The sequence below is a fragment of the Anser anser genome, assembly GCF_964211835.1.
Source record: "Anser anser genome assembly, chromosome: 5".
Lineage (NCBI taxonomy): Eukaryota > Metazoa > Chordata > Aves > Anseriformes > Anatidae > Anser > Anser anser.
The window spans coordinates 62,276,020-62,292,147 of record NC_139725.1 but is presented as its reverse complement, the minus strand read 5'-3'; the positions used below and the strand labels follow the sequence as shown (position 1 = coordinate 62,292,147).

Genomic DNA, 16,128 nt, shown 5'->3' with positions numbered 1-16,128 from the left:
AAAACATGACAGTCGATTACTAAAGATCTGATTGTGGGCTATTCCTTTCTTCCACCTCCACTGTTCAGCTTTCATACATGTAGTTCCTATCTCTAAAATTAATTGATATACCTGTGAAGAGATCACCTCCTTGAAGTATGCACTTCTATGATGCTTATGATAAATTCTAACATACAATTAAATAGATGAAAACATTAGAAAAATTCTTTCACTATATGTTCATATGGGACACTCCTCTACAGGTGTTTAAGCTGTCTGGACACATAGCTCAGCACTACATCAGGCCAACAAGGCTTACAGACTTACAGACTTAGTTTCCGAGCTAATCAGCCCCAAATAACGTGGCTAGAGCAATCTCACGTCAATAAGTACCCTTCCATTTTGTAAAAAAATACACAAATATAACACACACTGCCAGCTGAATTGCAACATGATACTTTACCATGAATTAAGATAAAAATCAGACTGACTTGCACCCAACCAGAAGAGCTCTCTGTTGAGCTCCAGAAGTGAATTGGCTAACAACCCTTTCAGACACCCCAGGAAAAGCACCAATGAATTCTTCAAGAAAGTACAGGATAGTTGCATCCAGAAAAGCCATGACTATGCTTGGCACGAAGAGGAAAAGAGGGGGGAAAAGGGATCAAGGCAGAGCATAGCTAACATTCTCCCCAGAAAGGAGAAATGGAAGCTGTACTAGAAATTAAAAACTGTGAGGTTTAAAGGAAAAATTAAAATGAAATTTCATTTAACATGCATCAACAAAATATGAATAGTCTCACGGATACAAAAACTAGAGAATAAAGGTAAAGCAGCATGCAGATTTCTGCTGCCCTGAACAGCAAGGCCTTTTACCATTTGTCTTTCAATGATCAATCAGCATGGCAAGCACATCTAAGTAGTGCTCAGCGACTGTTTCACCAGGCTAACTAGAACTACAGAAAACGGCAACTGCTAATTTTGAAAGTGTCACAAAAAGAGCTGGTTGAAACCAAAAAAGGGTAGATTTAGGTTAGATGTTAGGCAGAAATTCTTCACACTGAGGGCAGTGAGGCCCTGGCGCAGGCTGCCCCGAGGAGCTGTGGCTGCCCCATCCCTGGTAGTGCCCAAGGCCAGGCTGGATGGGGCTGGGGGCAGCCTGGGCTGGGGGCAGGGGGCCCTGCCCATGGCAGGGGCTGGAGTTAGATGGGCTGTGAGATCCCTGCCAACCTAAACCAGCCTGTGATTCTGCGATTAAGAGCAGCGAATTTAGCAGACAATGTTGACTGGTGCAAACCACGGCTCTGTGACAGCTGTAGTCTTTATTTGGTCTTGGTGACGGGAAGGCCCCTCAAAGGGAGCGATGAAAAGTAACTACTGCATCCAGGCAAAGCCCTCACATACACTGGCACAACGGATCACATGGAGAATGTGCTCATTGTGTCATTTTTCCTGTTAGCCACGTTCCAGGGAACGAGAGTGAGAGGAATGGAAGTAACGAAATCCTATTCTCCCACCACTTCAGAGCAGTTTGGGATTAAAACTTTTCAGGAACGGAACACCACACACAGGTAGGAAAACAGGGCACAGTCATCGCATGAGGATGGCTGTTCAGCAAAAACAGGGGCTCTAACAAGGCGCAGTCACTCTGCTTATTAAGAGCAGCTTATGTTTTGAACTGTCAGCTTACAATAGCCTCTTAAATCAAAAGCAGCCACGCTCCTCAAATAAATCCAATGAAACAGCAGTTATTTCTATTAGCTTAAAGCAACCTTAATACCTAACGAGCTTTTCTGTTTGATACTGATGTCATTAGGATAGCCTATATATTAGCAGTTATTCATCAGTATTACCAAACGAAAAAATCAAAAAGGGAAAAAAAGTCACCCGACAAATGGAACGTTTTCTCTGTCTTCTTTTCACACAATAGCTGTTAACTAACTTCTTAGATTTTTATTGAATTCGTGGCCTTTTCTTATGCACAACAGAAGCCATGACAAATCAATTCTCCATGGTTTCTGCTTAAATCCAGACATATCTCATTTTTAATTGAATCATGCTTCTGTAAACTATTACATCAAAATAAATATGGATTCTGTAAAACACAGACTAAAACATCTGAAAAAAAAAACAACAGAAGAAAAGGTGGACAAGGAATAGCAAGAGAAAATTTTAACAGAAAATATTGTTATGAGCCAGTTAAAAGGCATAATGGAATGATGTTGAATGCAGAACATAAATGAGGAAGAGGGTGTAGGAATAACAGTAAACATTAAATATGACAACGCTACTGCATGACGAACCAGTGAGGTGCTGCATCATTTTATAATTGAACTGTTTTAACTGGAGTGATTTGCTTGCTTTAAGACACTTCCGTGAAGAGGAGGTCCTGGTTAGCTGGCAGCGCAAGGCAAATCATAACGACTCTGAGGATGAAGACACACAACACCTAGCTTAGGACAAGAGAGCAAAGGAAAGCTATCACGGAGACAATATCTGGAAATTACTCAGTACAGCTAGGAGAAAGTAATGGGAGAAACAACAGCTTGCATATAGAGAAGAAAAGAGGAGGTAAGAATCCAACAGGTTTTAAAAAACTGACATCACTGAGAAAAACACGAATCCCTGACAAAATAACTGCTTCACAACTCCTTTATTGCCTCTCCTTTCTCAGTATCCCTTGCCCTCAATGTCTTAGAGAAAAACTCACACTTGTGAGGGACGGCATAGTATAAGAAATCCCAGCATCCTCCAAAATACAATCTAAAACCACATCAGTTCGAAAATCAGAAGACAGTGATAAAGTATTAGTGATTTACATTTTAGAATATCTGCTACTATGCCGTGCTTTAGAAATACTTTTAGTTCAAAGACGTATTAAGCTGTCACACCACACATCTAGGCAGGTTCTTTTATTAACACTATTGCTACCTGCTATTTAAATTTGGAGGCAGAAAGTTACAGAGCAGTACTAACACACCTGGGCTGAAAATACTCCGTGTAAAATAACATAACCGGAAATTTTCATTTGTGTTCTCACATGCTTCCTTTGCAGGCTGACACAAGACTTTTGGCCTTTCCTACGCTTGTCTTCCTCCAGATTTGCTGAATGTCTTCAGGGTGTACAAAGATGAATTTGTTTACCAATTTCCAGGCTTACCACATATATCTACCACAGAATTTTCAGACCCTCCAACGGGAAATATTACAAAACAAAGTTTTGAGTAAAAGTTGAATTCTTTACGAGACTCTTCAGGAGACAATACAACTTTCTTTAAATTATGCTTTGTTATTTACCATGCTGTTTTAAAGTCACTTTGAAATGCGTCTTTTATTTCTACTTAGGGAATAAAAAAAAAAGAAGACAACCTTGAACAGACTATCTACATAAGAACTTTTGTTATGTTGGAACCTTTCTGTTTTCCTTGGAAATCAGAAAAGTGTTTTTTGCACTCCCTCGCAGACTAGGGCAAATTATCAACTGGCAAATTACCATATATCCACAGACCATGATTCAAAAATCACTATGCAACTGAATTCTTGGAAATAAAAGTATATGAAGCTACTAGTTTTCCAACTCCCTGAAAGACGCTTTTGGCTTAGTAGTGAATGGATGACATTAACCTATTCTTAGGTCCTTTATGAGAGGCATTTCAAGAAAAAACACTTTTTGCTGAATGTGCAAACCAAGTTTTTGCTGTTCCCACGCACTGCAACTTTTCCTGACTACAGTCATACCATTGCACACAACTTAAGCAGAGCAGGATGATTGTTCAGGACACACTTGGGGGGAACAAACAAAACAAAACCAAAACACACACACAAAAAACCTACTTATCTTACTACAATGTGAATGCGTCTTTTTGCTTACAGCTGGACACTATTCCGTCAATTTATTTCTATTAGTCAGACCCCTCAGATTATATTTGCATCACGAACATACTTTTGAAGCATAAGAAAAACAAAATGCTTTAACGTTTCTTTGAAGTTTTCCTGCCTGGTTCCTCTAAATTCAGAGGGTGGAGACATAACAACAGGACTATACAAAGCCCCAAGGCATGCTGTGACAAAAAGGTATCCAAGGCCAGTGGACTGACCCAACAGAGTAAAGTTTCACAAAGAAGTTGTATTCAGAAACATTCTGCATTACAGGGTGGATCTGAGGCAAGGGGTTCAAAGAAAAGGCAGATATTGTACAGGCTCTAAAGTTGCCTCCCCAGCATTTCTCAAATCTCTGATAATTTCATAAAATGAAAAATGCCAACATTGCCACATTAAGCATCACTGAATACAAGTGCTTTATCAGCAATCTGCAGCCTAGTGTTGTTAATTTACATTTCAGAACAATGCAACTTTAACAAGTCAGTCACTCACTGGTTTGAAGTCTGACCATGGTAAGTCATGGTAGCAGCTTGTAATTAGGGCAGTACTGCTTATTGCTTTGAACTGCTTTCATCCCGCTGACAGCTCTTACCTTTTCAGAGTTTGTAAAAACATCAGACTTCAGCTCTCCATCCAGAAACTCATTAAAGTATTTCATCAGCTTCTGAGCCTCCACAGCCCGTTGCCGTGGCGTGTTTACCCCCTCCAGTTGGTCTCCAAGGTGACAGACCTTAGTTGCTACATAGCTGATGTGCTCGTCCAGCTCTTGGAAATGTTGGAAGGCAACCTGGGAGAACATGCACACGGACACAATTCTCGTCGTTTCCATTTACCGTGCTTTAGGAAGCACGAGATTTATATCGGTAAGAAGCGCGGGGAAGCCAGGCATCAGCTTTCCAGGCTATCTCAAACTGCAGAACTACTCGGAACCGCTAATTAAGTGCACATAACTGCTTAAAGTTTAGTGCCTTCCATTAAGCTATTGTGAAGACTCACTACTTCTGGACTAGCTAACGCTCATTAATGGAACATGCAGATAAGCACCCTCTGACAGGGGAAACTGTTTTCCATCAAATCCTCTATTTTTACCCCAAACAGTAGCACACTGTACCAAGAAATGTTAATGGAGCACGTGATGCTTTTAAAAGTTTCAAAGCTTAGCACTGACTATACGCTTTAGATTTTACCTGGTTGCTCTTCTGCAGCTCTTGTACTTTCTTGGCAAATTCCTTTGCTTCCTTCTGGCATTGCTGTTCGAGTTTCTCCACCTTTCTCTGAATCCTTTCATCCATTACCTGTAATTCTTGGATGTGATTTACAAATTCTTCCAATAATCTGATTTAAAATAAAATACGGTAAAGCAGACTTCAGTTTGAAAGGCATCGTCTTACACAGAGAGCTTTTTAAAAAATAAAAAAAACTCACAAGGCTGACGTAGTCATGCCTACCTTTGGAAGGCTATTTTGTTTTAAACTGCACCATCCTAGTTGTGTAGAACTCTATGTCTACATAAAAGCTTTGTGATCATGTAAACGGTAGATGAGAATGGAGGAAATGGTTAAACATTGATTGCTCAAGAACCTGGCTCTTTCACTGGCACAAGAATCCCTCTATCCCCATCTTCCTTAAATACATTTTATCAAAGCAAAGAAAGCTTAGGCCGCTACATCCCTTCAATGTAGGGGTTATAACAGTAAAGTACTTTCTACTGTACTCTAGATTTTATAATAAACTTGTAAATCATTGTCTATTTAATAGGCAATGAATGCAACTACATAGTCTAATAATGTTGTTTTGGTTATAACCATATTGCTTCCTGATTTTGTTTCTTTTCTTCCTATAACATATACTATTTAAAGCTTTTTCCTTGCCATTTCCCATCACTTTCATTTTACTTTCAGACTCACATTTTACTCTTTCCCAGCACAGTGTATTTGAATGCGTTCTTCAATTTCCTCTATTCTTTTTCATTCGATTCTCAATGTGTCCCTCTTTCATTCCTGTTTTTGTCCATTCTGTCCCATTCCAGTCAATTTTTCAGCTCCTATTTTTCTAAACATCTCAGTCACTGATGCACAGGAAATTGACTATTCCCACATCCTCCATAGCCATAAAACTTACACTAATAACTGAAAATACATGAAAGATTGGAGAAGTCTGCTGTCCATATTTCATGTCAGAGCAGAACTGGGAGGAAGTCAGAATCCTTTCCTGGGAGCTTCTTCCAGACTGCCGAGGAATCTGCATTTTCACATATACTCTGTTCAGGAGGTATCCTGTGAACCTGATGCCCTTCCAACGTGCAGTACTGCTGAAAGGCAGAACGAGCATGCTGTTCCTCTCCTGGCTCCCCTTGCACTTGACAGAGACTCTCAGCAAGCAGAAGGGAAAAGCGGAATGCGTTGTTCTATCCTCACATGACTCCTTCAGCACTTCATGACTACAGCACCTCTTGGCCAACATCGAGGGCTTTCTCTGAGCAACACCTCAATAATATAAAGTGACTCTCTCTAGTTGCATGGAGGGTCACTGAATTTTCAGGTTTAATTTCTGCTAAAATGAACGGGTTTTTATCTTGCTGCTTAGACCATCTGAGGCACCTTTTTTTCTCACTGTATTAGTTTAAAAAACTAATTAGTAATACTAAAAAAAAAATAGTATTTCAATTGGTATTTTTACAACAGTAAGTGACCAGAAAAAGTCACTACTTATTAAAGAGAACCTTGATTGTGGCAGGTGCTTATGACTTCTTTCCTCCATTTCCTGCTTGCTAGAAGTGCAAAAGGTAAGCACGTTGCATTAGATTCCAGAGAAAACTATGGGGAATAGGCTTGAGTTTTGAAAAGTATTTTTAAAATAAAATTTTAATGATACTAAGTAACACAAAGCATACTTTCAAACAAAATCATAGAGAAGTACAGAAAGTTTCTATTCATTTTACAAGCTAATTCAGTTCAGTTTGGGGGGTTGATTGGTTTTTTTTTAAGTAGGTATTGTGCCAATTCAGCATTTAGTCAGCAATAGCATTCAACATATAGCAAGAGAGGAAAATGCTCAAATAGAAGAGGTAGCTGCTGGTCAGGTTTCTCAGACCAGAAACAAGGAATTCAACATACTTTCTACAACAAAAGAAAGCACCACTTTCTAAAAACGGAAAAGAAAAATCATATACCAAAAAGAAACAGAAACCTTCTGGTATTACTTTTACCTCCCTTTCTCCCCATACTAGAAGATCCCACAAGTAAACTATTTACTGTGGCAGGAATCCCCCACTTGTCCTGATACATATAAAAGTACATCACAGAAGTTAACACAAGCAAGCCAACACAAATTAAGAGAAGCTACATTGACTTGGAGTTAGTACCAATCACTAACTACACTGAAGTATACACCAGACACAACTGCGGAGAAAGAGCTAGAGGAAGCAATGCTGCATATTTCCAGGCTTCTTCATATTCACATTTCTTCCTGCTTAACTTGCATGTAAAGATCTCCATAGGATACTGGCCTTAAATTCAATGTTAACAGTTCATCATCTTGCTACGAACTCCAGCAACAGCCCCCCTTCTCCAAAGAGCCAGACTGCTCTTGAATGAATGTCCTTTGACTGTCCTAAAGAAGCATTTCATATCTGTTTCAAATAATAACAGATTGTCTACAATTGGTAATTCCTAAATTTCTTAAGACTTCCAGCTTAGGTTACTACAAACGACCTCAATCTGGAACAAGACTGTGTGAATGAGAAGTCACTAAACCACTGCACTTTGAATTAATTCACCATCATAATGTAAATTAACATTCAGGTAGCTAAACGTTTTGTTGAGCCTCCTAGCTCAAAAGCATTCCAAAAGAATAACAGGAGGACGATCAAGCTCACCTCCTTAATTATAACCATTTGAAAAAGGAAAACATTTAAATTAATTGCATCTCCAGAAAGAATACTAATACTGGTACAAAAGCTAAGATGCAGCGCTACTTGAAATGGTCGCTCTTTTGAAAACGGAAGAAGATCCAGAAGTGCAAAGCACAGAAGCTTCCGTGCTGAAAACTACTGTATAAAATCATGCATCTGAGTTCCCACCTGTTCCTGGCCCAAAAACCAGAAAGCTTTTTTCTTAACTTAGGGTGAGGTTTCTCAACAGAGCCAAGCCAACTCACCACAAGCAAGAGGAGAAGGTCCTGCTCTGCTTCTTCCTTCCCCACTTTCCTGACCTCGCTCCTTTCCTCACACACATTCCTCCTTGCCACCAGCTCACAGACACACCATCTTCTTCCCTTCGCACCTGTTCCTAGGCTTTTCTGTTCCCCCAGAATTGCCAACTCAGCTAGAAAAGAAGATGACTTTTTGTCAGGTTAGTTTTTTAGTCAAGTGGATTAGCTTATCCCAGGACCGCATGCCGAGAGCTGGCTCAAGATGAGCCATCACAGCATGCAGCTAAGTGCAAGGAAAAGGGGCACAAGTCCACCTCCATTCAGCAGAGGCAAGCTGTTCATTTGGTTCAGACTGTAGCGCGCACATTCAGTTTGAAACAATCTAAGCCAACATTGCCATGTTCCGGCCTTTCCTCCCATCCTGTTTGTTTGTGCCTTGTATTTGCACCAATACTGTAAACTACTGGGTCCTACAAGTCAGTGTAGGGAGCTAAACTAGCAAGAAGCTCATTAAATTGACTTAACTATCATAGCAGCAAAGCCTAATATTATGCTTTAATCCAGAAACTTTTGTGCTTCAGAACATTCATGTCCGACAAAGACAAACAACATCAATTCTCCTTTATTCAAAAGGTCTAAATCAGAAAGTGACTTTCCCTACTCTTGTTACTAAATAATTGATTCTGAATAATTGGCTCATTGTCACAAATTCTAGCAATTCTCCCAGATGGGTATTTCACTGGATACACACCAGTGCCACATTCAGGCCTTTTGTTGTGCGTGTAATAGAACAGTACAATTCGAGATGCATTCATTTTGACCATTATGCAATTTTATTTTACCTTTTTGGATCAAAAGCTTCTCCACCTCTGGAACCTCCTCCAGGTGTCCTCCATGCCAGGCGTTCAATGTATTCATCTGCCACAAAAGGCTCCTAGCCACAGAATAAAAACTCTTTACAACGTGCCATAGCAGGGTTGTTCCTTAGGCAGCTGCTTACGCATCATTTTGAAAGTATTTAGAAGCTTTACTACAACCAAGAGCAAGTACAGCATTGACAATGACCCCATCACCTCTTTCTTATGTTTACATATTTAAGAGAGAGCACTGTTTTTAGTGTGGTGGGTTTGAACATCCAGTCTAGCAATTGTCAGACTACTAGAAAGTGCTTTGTTAACAGTCTGAAGAGGCGGCTCTACGCTACCTGTAGTCATTTCCAGGTGAGCTTATGGGTTGTCATTACAAAGCATCTGACACATGCAGCAGCCACTCCGATCTGAGACACTGAGAACTGAGAGAGCACCAGACTCCGCTGCAGCCCAAGAGCTTTTCATTGTGCAGCAAACCAGATGAGAGAACAGATTTGTTTAAAAAATTATGGGGCAAAGTACGTTTTCTTTGCAGATGCTCAGTTCTCTGATTCAGTTCGCAACATGTCATCGCAAGCAAAACTGACCAAGGCATTGCCCTGACCAAGGACAGTGCCAGATTGCCACGGGACACTATGCAACATCCAACTGCAGCTGCAGAAACAAAGCAGATAAAAGGGAAAATAACAAAGGCAGCATAAAAACAGACAACGGACTTTACTTTCCCAAGAAAGCGGGGCCTGAACGATGCTAAAAACACAAGGTTACACAAGTTTATCCCATAATATTTGCCAGATCTTCCTCAAGAAATACTGCACAACAGTGAAGAGTTAAGAAGATTATTTTCCCACATGACAATGTTTTCTGAAGGCAGAGACCTCGTAATAAAACCAAGAGCTCATATTCTAGTTGACCTCATATCAGCTCAAACATTTCTTCACATAGTTAACATTAAGTGCCCAAAACAAAGCGTAACGACACCTATCCTTTAAAATAAAACCCACATTATTATTTATCCCTTCAAATTCACTGGTAACCCAGCTGTATCACTTTGGTGCTAATATTAGCATATCTGAGCTTGGTAAATGAAGTATTCTTGCAGACCTTAGGACTTCACGGAAAGCTGTTACAGAACACGCAGCAATGGGTCTAAAACTGTGCAACACAACCCAACACCGAGCCAGGAGTGGCTCTGGCTGATAGTGGTACGTGCCACAACTCCATTCTGATAATGAAACACACAAACACAACATCACTGCCTTTGATAAAGCTTGGGACAGACAGACAGAAATAATAGGGAGGGAAAACCATTATTTTCATAACTAAAAGCAAGGGTTGGAAAGCAAATATTGCCAGTCATTGCTCACATTAATAAAGCCACTTTAGCGTTCTCCTAAAACACATTACGCCCCATCCAGTCAAGCCCAGATATTAAACAGAAATATAAAAGCTTTAAAAATATATTTTGCAACTTGCAGAATCCTGCTAGACAGGGCAGAAACTTCAGCAGATCACCCGGTAACTCCTCTTTCAAAGACTGACCAGAGTAACTGTTTTGCTCAGCCAGTTAGGCTGACTTGTACTTGGGTACAAGTCACTCAGCTCTTAGCCCCAGTTCTTCCTGATGCACAACCTTGTTTCCTTTACCTGAGTCCTTTTCATCAAAAGTTTTAATGCAATGTTTTCATACTAAGTATAAACTCTCTCCTTAAGTCACCTTTACATCTCAATGTCTGGGAATGTTTTTGCAACTTTAATTACAGGCGAAACGAGCCATTCAATAGAGTAACACTCCCTTCAGGGGAGTCCTCCAGCTTCATAATTACCTTACGGCTCTTCTCAGCACTTTTCCTTTATATGAAAATCACAACCACAACTTTTCCTCTGAAGATCCCGTAATCCTGCTGGAGTACCGCTCCACTTACAAGGACACCAGTGTCAAGCACAACTCTGTGGAAGACCCTTATATAGAGGGTGCACTGTTTAGTGATGCTGTGTGCATACATCTATGGATGCATATATAGGGAGAGTGGGTATATATATATATCATAAATATATATAGTGATAGTGCTTATAGTGATGGTTTTTTTGGTCAGACAGTATTTACAGGGCTTTTCTGCAAGCCAGAGTACCAAAGCTTTGTCTCCTAAGGAAGTTTGATATACACACCCTAGAACCTCAAGAAATAATAACTGTGCCAACATCACCCTATCCATTACACCTCTGTTCTCCTCTAAATCTCCCTTGAATATACGTGAACGCAGAGTGTCTGCAGCTCCCTCCCCTACATCCCAAATGCCAGCAACAAACAACTCGGTCAACTCCTAACCAAACCGTGCTGCCCAGCCACACGACCAAACCTAAGTTGCAGCACCCGTGTCCCCTCCGCTGTCCTTTTGTGTGCCCTGCTCTCCTGCAACACTCCTCCTGCCTCCCTCCTTCTGCACCATCCGCACTGCAAACCTGCATTGTGTTTTAACAATTTGACACAGCAACAGAGGGTGTTAATTAGTTTAGTCAAACCTAAATGATGGCAGAATCACTACTATATGCAGCCATAGTATTTTAAAAGGGCATTACTCTGGAACGCGTCTGTTTCTCAAGAACACTTACATAGACTGAAAGAAGCTTTAAGTCAGGTCTCCTTTGTCATATAAATAAACCCTGTTCTGTATTACTCAAATGGTAACCGTAGGGGATGTTATGGTGTGCAGCATGCTGACCAGCAGAGTAAGAAATGAGCTCCTTCTTCTGAATTTTCACAAAGGGTAAACTAAAAATAATCTCTCTGATTTATAAAGAATAAATGAAGCCTGGGATGATCATTTTAAGACATGGTTCCATGATTTCAAATGTTCCCACTGCAAATCCAAAGTTTTAGTTTTGTTTAAAATACCTCTAATATAGACTTTTTAATGTTATCTTGATAATATGGTCACCTATAGCTATCTGACAGCCTAATTCCTATTTTAATTTTCCTCTCCAGTTCTGCAGAAACTGCTGAAAATCAGTTTTTACAAATGTCATTTGCAAGTTCTTTGCCTGTTATCTGATGAGCCTCAACAGTCGATTTCTTCACAGCTTTGAACTTCGCTCTAGCTCCAGATGAATTAACGTGATCCTATCCATTCAGCCAATACTACTGATTTAATAAGAGATAGGCCTGAAGTGGATGATAACCTGGTTTGATCTGGTCTGTATAAATGAAACTAAACTGGACCTAGCCATGTTAAAATCCAGTTTAGCGATAATTATTTTTAAATTACATGTTGAATTATACATAGGAGAATGAGTCCCTGTCATGTCCATTTTCAGCACAGATCCTTCTACATAATTCTATATATCTATACTGAAAGTTACTTTCAAACATGCTTTCATGTAAACATTGAAGCCAAATACCACCCTCAGTATTTGGCTCAGGATTACTCCCATAGTATCTTCATGTTCTAACCTTTATGGCAGTCACCTCAAACTAATACCAGGCAATATTAATTTATTTAACGTCCATATAACCTCTCCTGCCTTTGTAGTGAAAGAGAAGCGAAAGCAGGAGAGAAAGAAATCTGGGTTTCCATATTGAAAAACAACATTTCAAGCCTTATCTCTAGGCAAAGCTCTCGCCTACTTTGCAATTCCACTTTTATTGCTATTGCAAAATGAAACACGTTGTTGCGAGATCCAACACTGCCAAAACAGACAGTTTTCTTTCCACATACAAGTCATCTCATATTCACCATACCACAAAGAACAGAACCACAGTCGTCATCTTGAGAAACGAACAGACTCCTAGAGAAGAGTGTTAAGGAGGTGTAGAGAAGGTATAAAGCCTGGCATCTACCTGCTTAGACCATACTATATTATTCTTATTTTTTTTTAAACCAGGCAAGCAATAAGACATGAGTCATAACACTCGTGTGTCAGAATAGTGATTCATAAACACAAGCGAGCACAATGCGTTTATGTAAGCCGCATATAGAGGACCCTACAGCGAGACGTGAGGCCTCTCCTGAAGGCTGGGGAAAGCGAGTCCTGGTGTTAACACACCAAATGAACACCAGGCTCTTGAGTGACTCAACAAGCAAACACAGGACATCTGGTACCGATACCTCACCCCCAGCACTAGCAATGGGGACAAACACCGCCTGTTAACCACAGATCCCATCCTGAAATGCCATGGTCCAGGCCAGAAGAGAAGTTGCCGGCGCGTTGTTCGATTTCCTGCTTGTGGCCTTGGGCGAGCAAATTGGCTCCTTGCACCTCAGTTCCACAGCAGCTCAAGGCAGGGCAGAGGTATTTCCTTATTCTCAAAGGCACAAATTGCACTAGGACACTACGGTGCCAGGGTCAACCCGATGTGCGTGTTCAGGAGGAGATGGGTTACTTTACCAGCCAGCCAGGCCCTCACAGACCCAGGACCCCCAGGAGAAGGGGGCCGCGCATCAGGGGCGCTGCAAGCCCTCACCTGGGGGGCGAGGAGGGACAACGCCCCCGCCGCCCATCACCCAAACCCCCTCACCCTCCCCATTTCCTCACGTTTTCGGTGCACACCCCCGCCCTCCATCAGGGCGGGAGGCCCCGTTTCCCTCCCCGGGCCCTCCCCACCCGCAGCCAGCCGCCGCCCCCCCCCGCACCCACCTCGAAGAGCTCGGCCGCGGCGGCCATGGCCCGCAGGGCTGGGGCGGGGTGGGGGGGGGGTTCCTCAGCGGCCCTCCGCCGCCCCACGGCCGCCTCCCATTGTGTCCCGGAGCCCCGGCACCGCCGCCACCGGCAGCAGCCGCCTCGGCACCGCCTCCACCCGCCGGAAACGGGCCTGCGCCGGGCGGCCACCGCCGCACGCAGCTCCCGGCTCCTCCCCGGCCCCGGCCGCCATCTCCTGCCCGGCCCCGGCCGCCCCTCGTTGCCCGCAGCCGTCCCCCCCCCCTGCTTTGCCCGGCGCCATGGCGCTGCGGGCGCTCTGGGTGCTGAGGCACGACCCCCGGGCCGGCGGCGCGGTGCTCTTCTCCAGGTAAAACCCCTCTGCGGGGCCGCTGCCGCCGGGGTTGTGCTCGGTGTGGGGTTGGAAGGGGAAAGGGAAGCTGGCAGCGGGGGCATGCCGCTCTTGTAGCGGGGCTGAGGCTGCTCCGGGCACCCCCTGCAGCCCCCCCGTTGCCTTGCGGAGCCCCAGCGCTCTGCTTTTATCGCTGGGGGGTTATCTTGTTATTTTTAACAACTTCTGTATTTCGCACGGGGCTTTCTTGACTCCGTTCCTCTTCCTGTGTTGCTTTCTCTTCTAAATCTTAAAATTTTTGAAAGATTTTGCCAAGCTGCTCTCTGCCTTGATATGAATATTGACGAAAAAGCCAAAGTAGCCATAAAGAAATACTGTCAGAGGAACAGGCAGGGCACAGAGCACGCATTTTGTTTATAAACTCTTAATCTTGCTCAGTAATTGTACTGAGAATACAGCATTTTCAGGCAGAAATTTAACTTTCAAGTTGATTTTAATCTTTGCATACAAAGAGGTTTTTAAGTTAGTGAACCAAAGCAGGACTTCTTTTTTTGTTACTATTCAGAACTCTTACACAGTTTTAAGTAAGACTTTGGGCGAGGAGAGTTGGTTTTGTCAGTCTGGGAAATGTTGTGCCCCTTTCCTTGCACTCTGTGATTCCAGAGGACTCGGTACCAAAGAACGAGAGGAAAAACAACTGGGGGCTAGGGAAAGAAGAAATGCTGGGACCTGGATAAAGATGTGACTTACAGTCCTCACCTGAATTCAGAAAAGCTGAAGAGAGAACCTAGAAGGAAATAGAAAAAAAAGAGCAAGTGCAGTATCTTCCATTTTCGGGTGCAGACAGCTCTCCACATTGGGCATTCCTCTGATTGTTTTAGGATTAGTATTGTAGTCCTTGTATTACCTACGGGACTAGAGATGAGGCCTCCCCTCTACAAACACAGAGAAAGAGAAAGCCTTGTCCCAAAAGTCTGCGAGTGTAATCACCATGGAGGACGGGGGGGCGGGTGGCAGGGATATGTGAAGTAACTTGTCACACAGTGAGCGGCAGAGACAAGGAATAGCGCTCCTTTGAAAAGGGCAAACTCAACTTGATACTTCAAGTGATTTCCAGACTTAGATCTTTCAAGTTCCCAGAGGAAATAATAGGGCTGTGGAAACCCCAAGTTTATCCTCCTAACTGACCTTAAATTCAACAAAGCGCGTAGACAATATAAAGAATGCTGGATCACATGGAAACTGTTGGTTTCGGGACTTAGGCACTCAGCTGGAGATACGTGAGCCCTGATCTTTAACCTTAGAGAAGACATCTGGGACATCAAAGCATTCCAGTTTTTTGAGCTGATCATAACTTAATTCAGGCAACAAGTACGGTCTCTCTCTTGAATCACCAAAGCTCATTCATCCATGGAAACTTTCATCTTTTTAAGTTTTCATCACTTTCTAGAGGGAAATACTGAAAAACCAAGATCAGAAGGGCTAACTAATCATCTAATGACTCAGCTAAAGCTGAGAAGGTTCAGTAGGAAGAGGAAAAGGTTGCTGTGGTGTGGGGACGGCTTCAGCAAATGCAGCAGGCAGATTGGGACAGAAGACAGACAAAACTAGACTGAAATATGTCCTCTTCCTTTGCTTTGGAAACAGCTGCTGAAAATAAGAGATTCTTACCAACATTCGTACAGCATCTTATCAACAACCTTGCTCAGGAAGTCCTCATAAATTTCCAAGCAGCAAAATCACACTGTTTCCTTGCTGTTCAAAATAGACATGAGACTGTAGGGAGGCGTTTTACTGTCATCAGTATCCTGTTTACGAATTTTGTAGCTCAGGCTTCTCTCTGCTTACACTTCCCTTTTCCTTACAGAAAAGAAAAAAAAAAAAGCCCTAGATGCCTGATTAAGAATCAAACAAAAAAGCACAGTCAGTGAAAATAAGCATGAGGAAGCATAGCTGCCTCCAGCAAAAGACTCTGCTACGCAGTTAAGAAAAGATGATGTAGGTGGGACTTGTAGGCAATAGGATAAGAGCCATGCAAGTGTTCAGGAACAGAAGGGGGACGTTACATGTGGAGGTCACAGATAAAACAAAGTACTACATTGCTGGGATTACAAGTTCCATGGCAATTTAAGAAACAGCCTGTCAACATGTCTTTAAAAAAATTGCTTAACAAGGAGAATAAGTAAAGGTTCACGTGTCCATGGATTTGTTTCTCCCATTTTCATTTGTAAGTGTGGCCCTGAGCACAAACAAGCATAT

At 42.3% G+C, this 16,128-nt stretch overlaps 1 protein-coding gene across 1 annotated transcript in view; it reads right to left on the bottom strand.

Moving 5' to 3' along the window:
- The window catches only part of EXOC5 (exocyst complex component 5), a 30,761-nt gene extending 15,014 nt beyond the window's left edge, over positions 1-15,747 (bottom strand). Inside the window, exons 1-4 of the mRNA XM_083836586.1 lie at positions 13,518-15,747; positions 8,856-8,947; positions 5,049-5,196; positions 4,454-4,648 (exon numbers count right to left, since the gene is read on the bottom strand). Coding sequence (XP_083692712.1) covers positions 4,454-4,648; positions 5,049-5,196; positions 8,856-8,947; positions 13,518-13,973 — 891 coding nt within the window. The 5' untranslated portion in view covers positions 13,974-15,747. The remainder of the gene's footprint in view (positions 1-4,453; positions 4,649-5,048; positions 5,197-8,855; positions 8,948-13,517) is intronic.
- Positions 15,748-16,128: the final 381 nt, after the last annotated feature.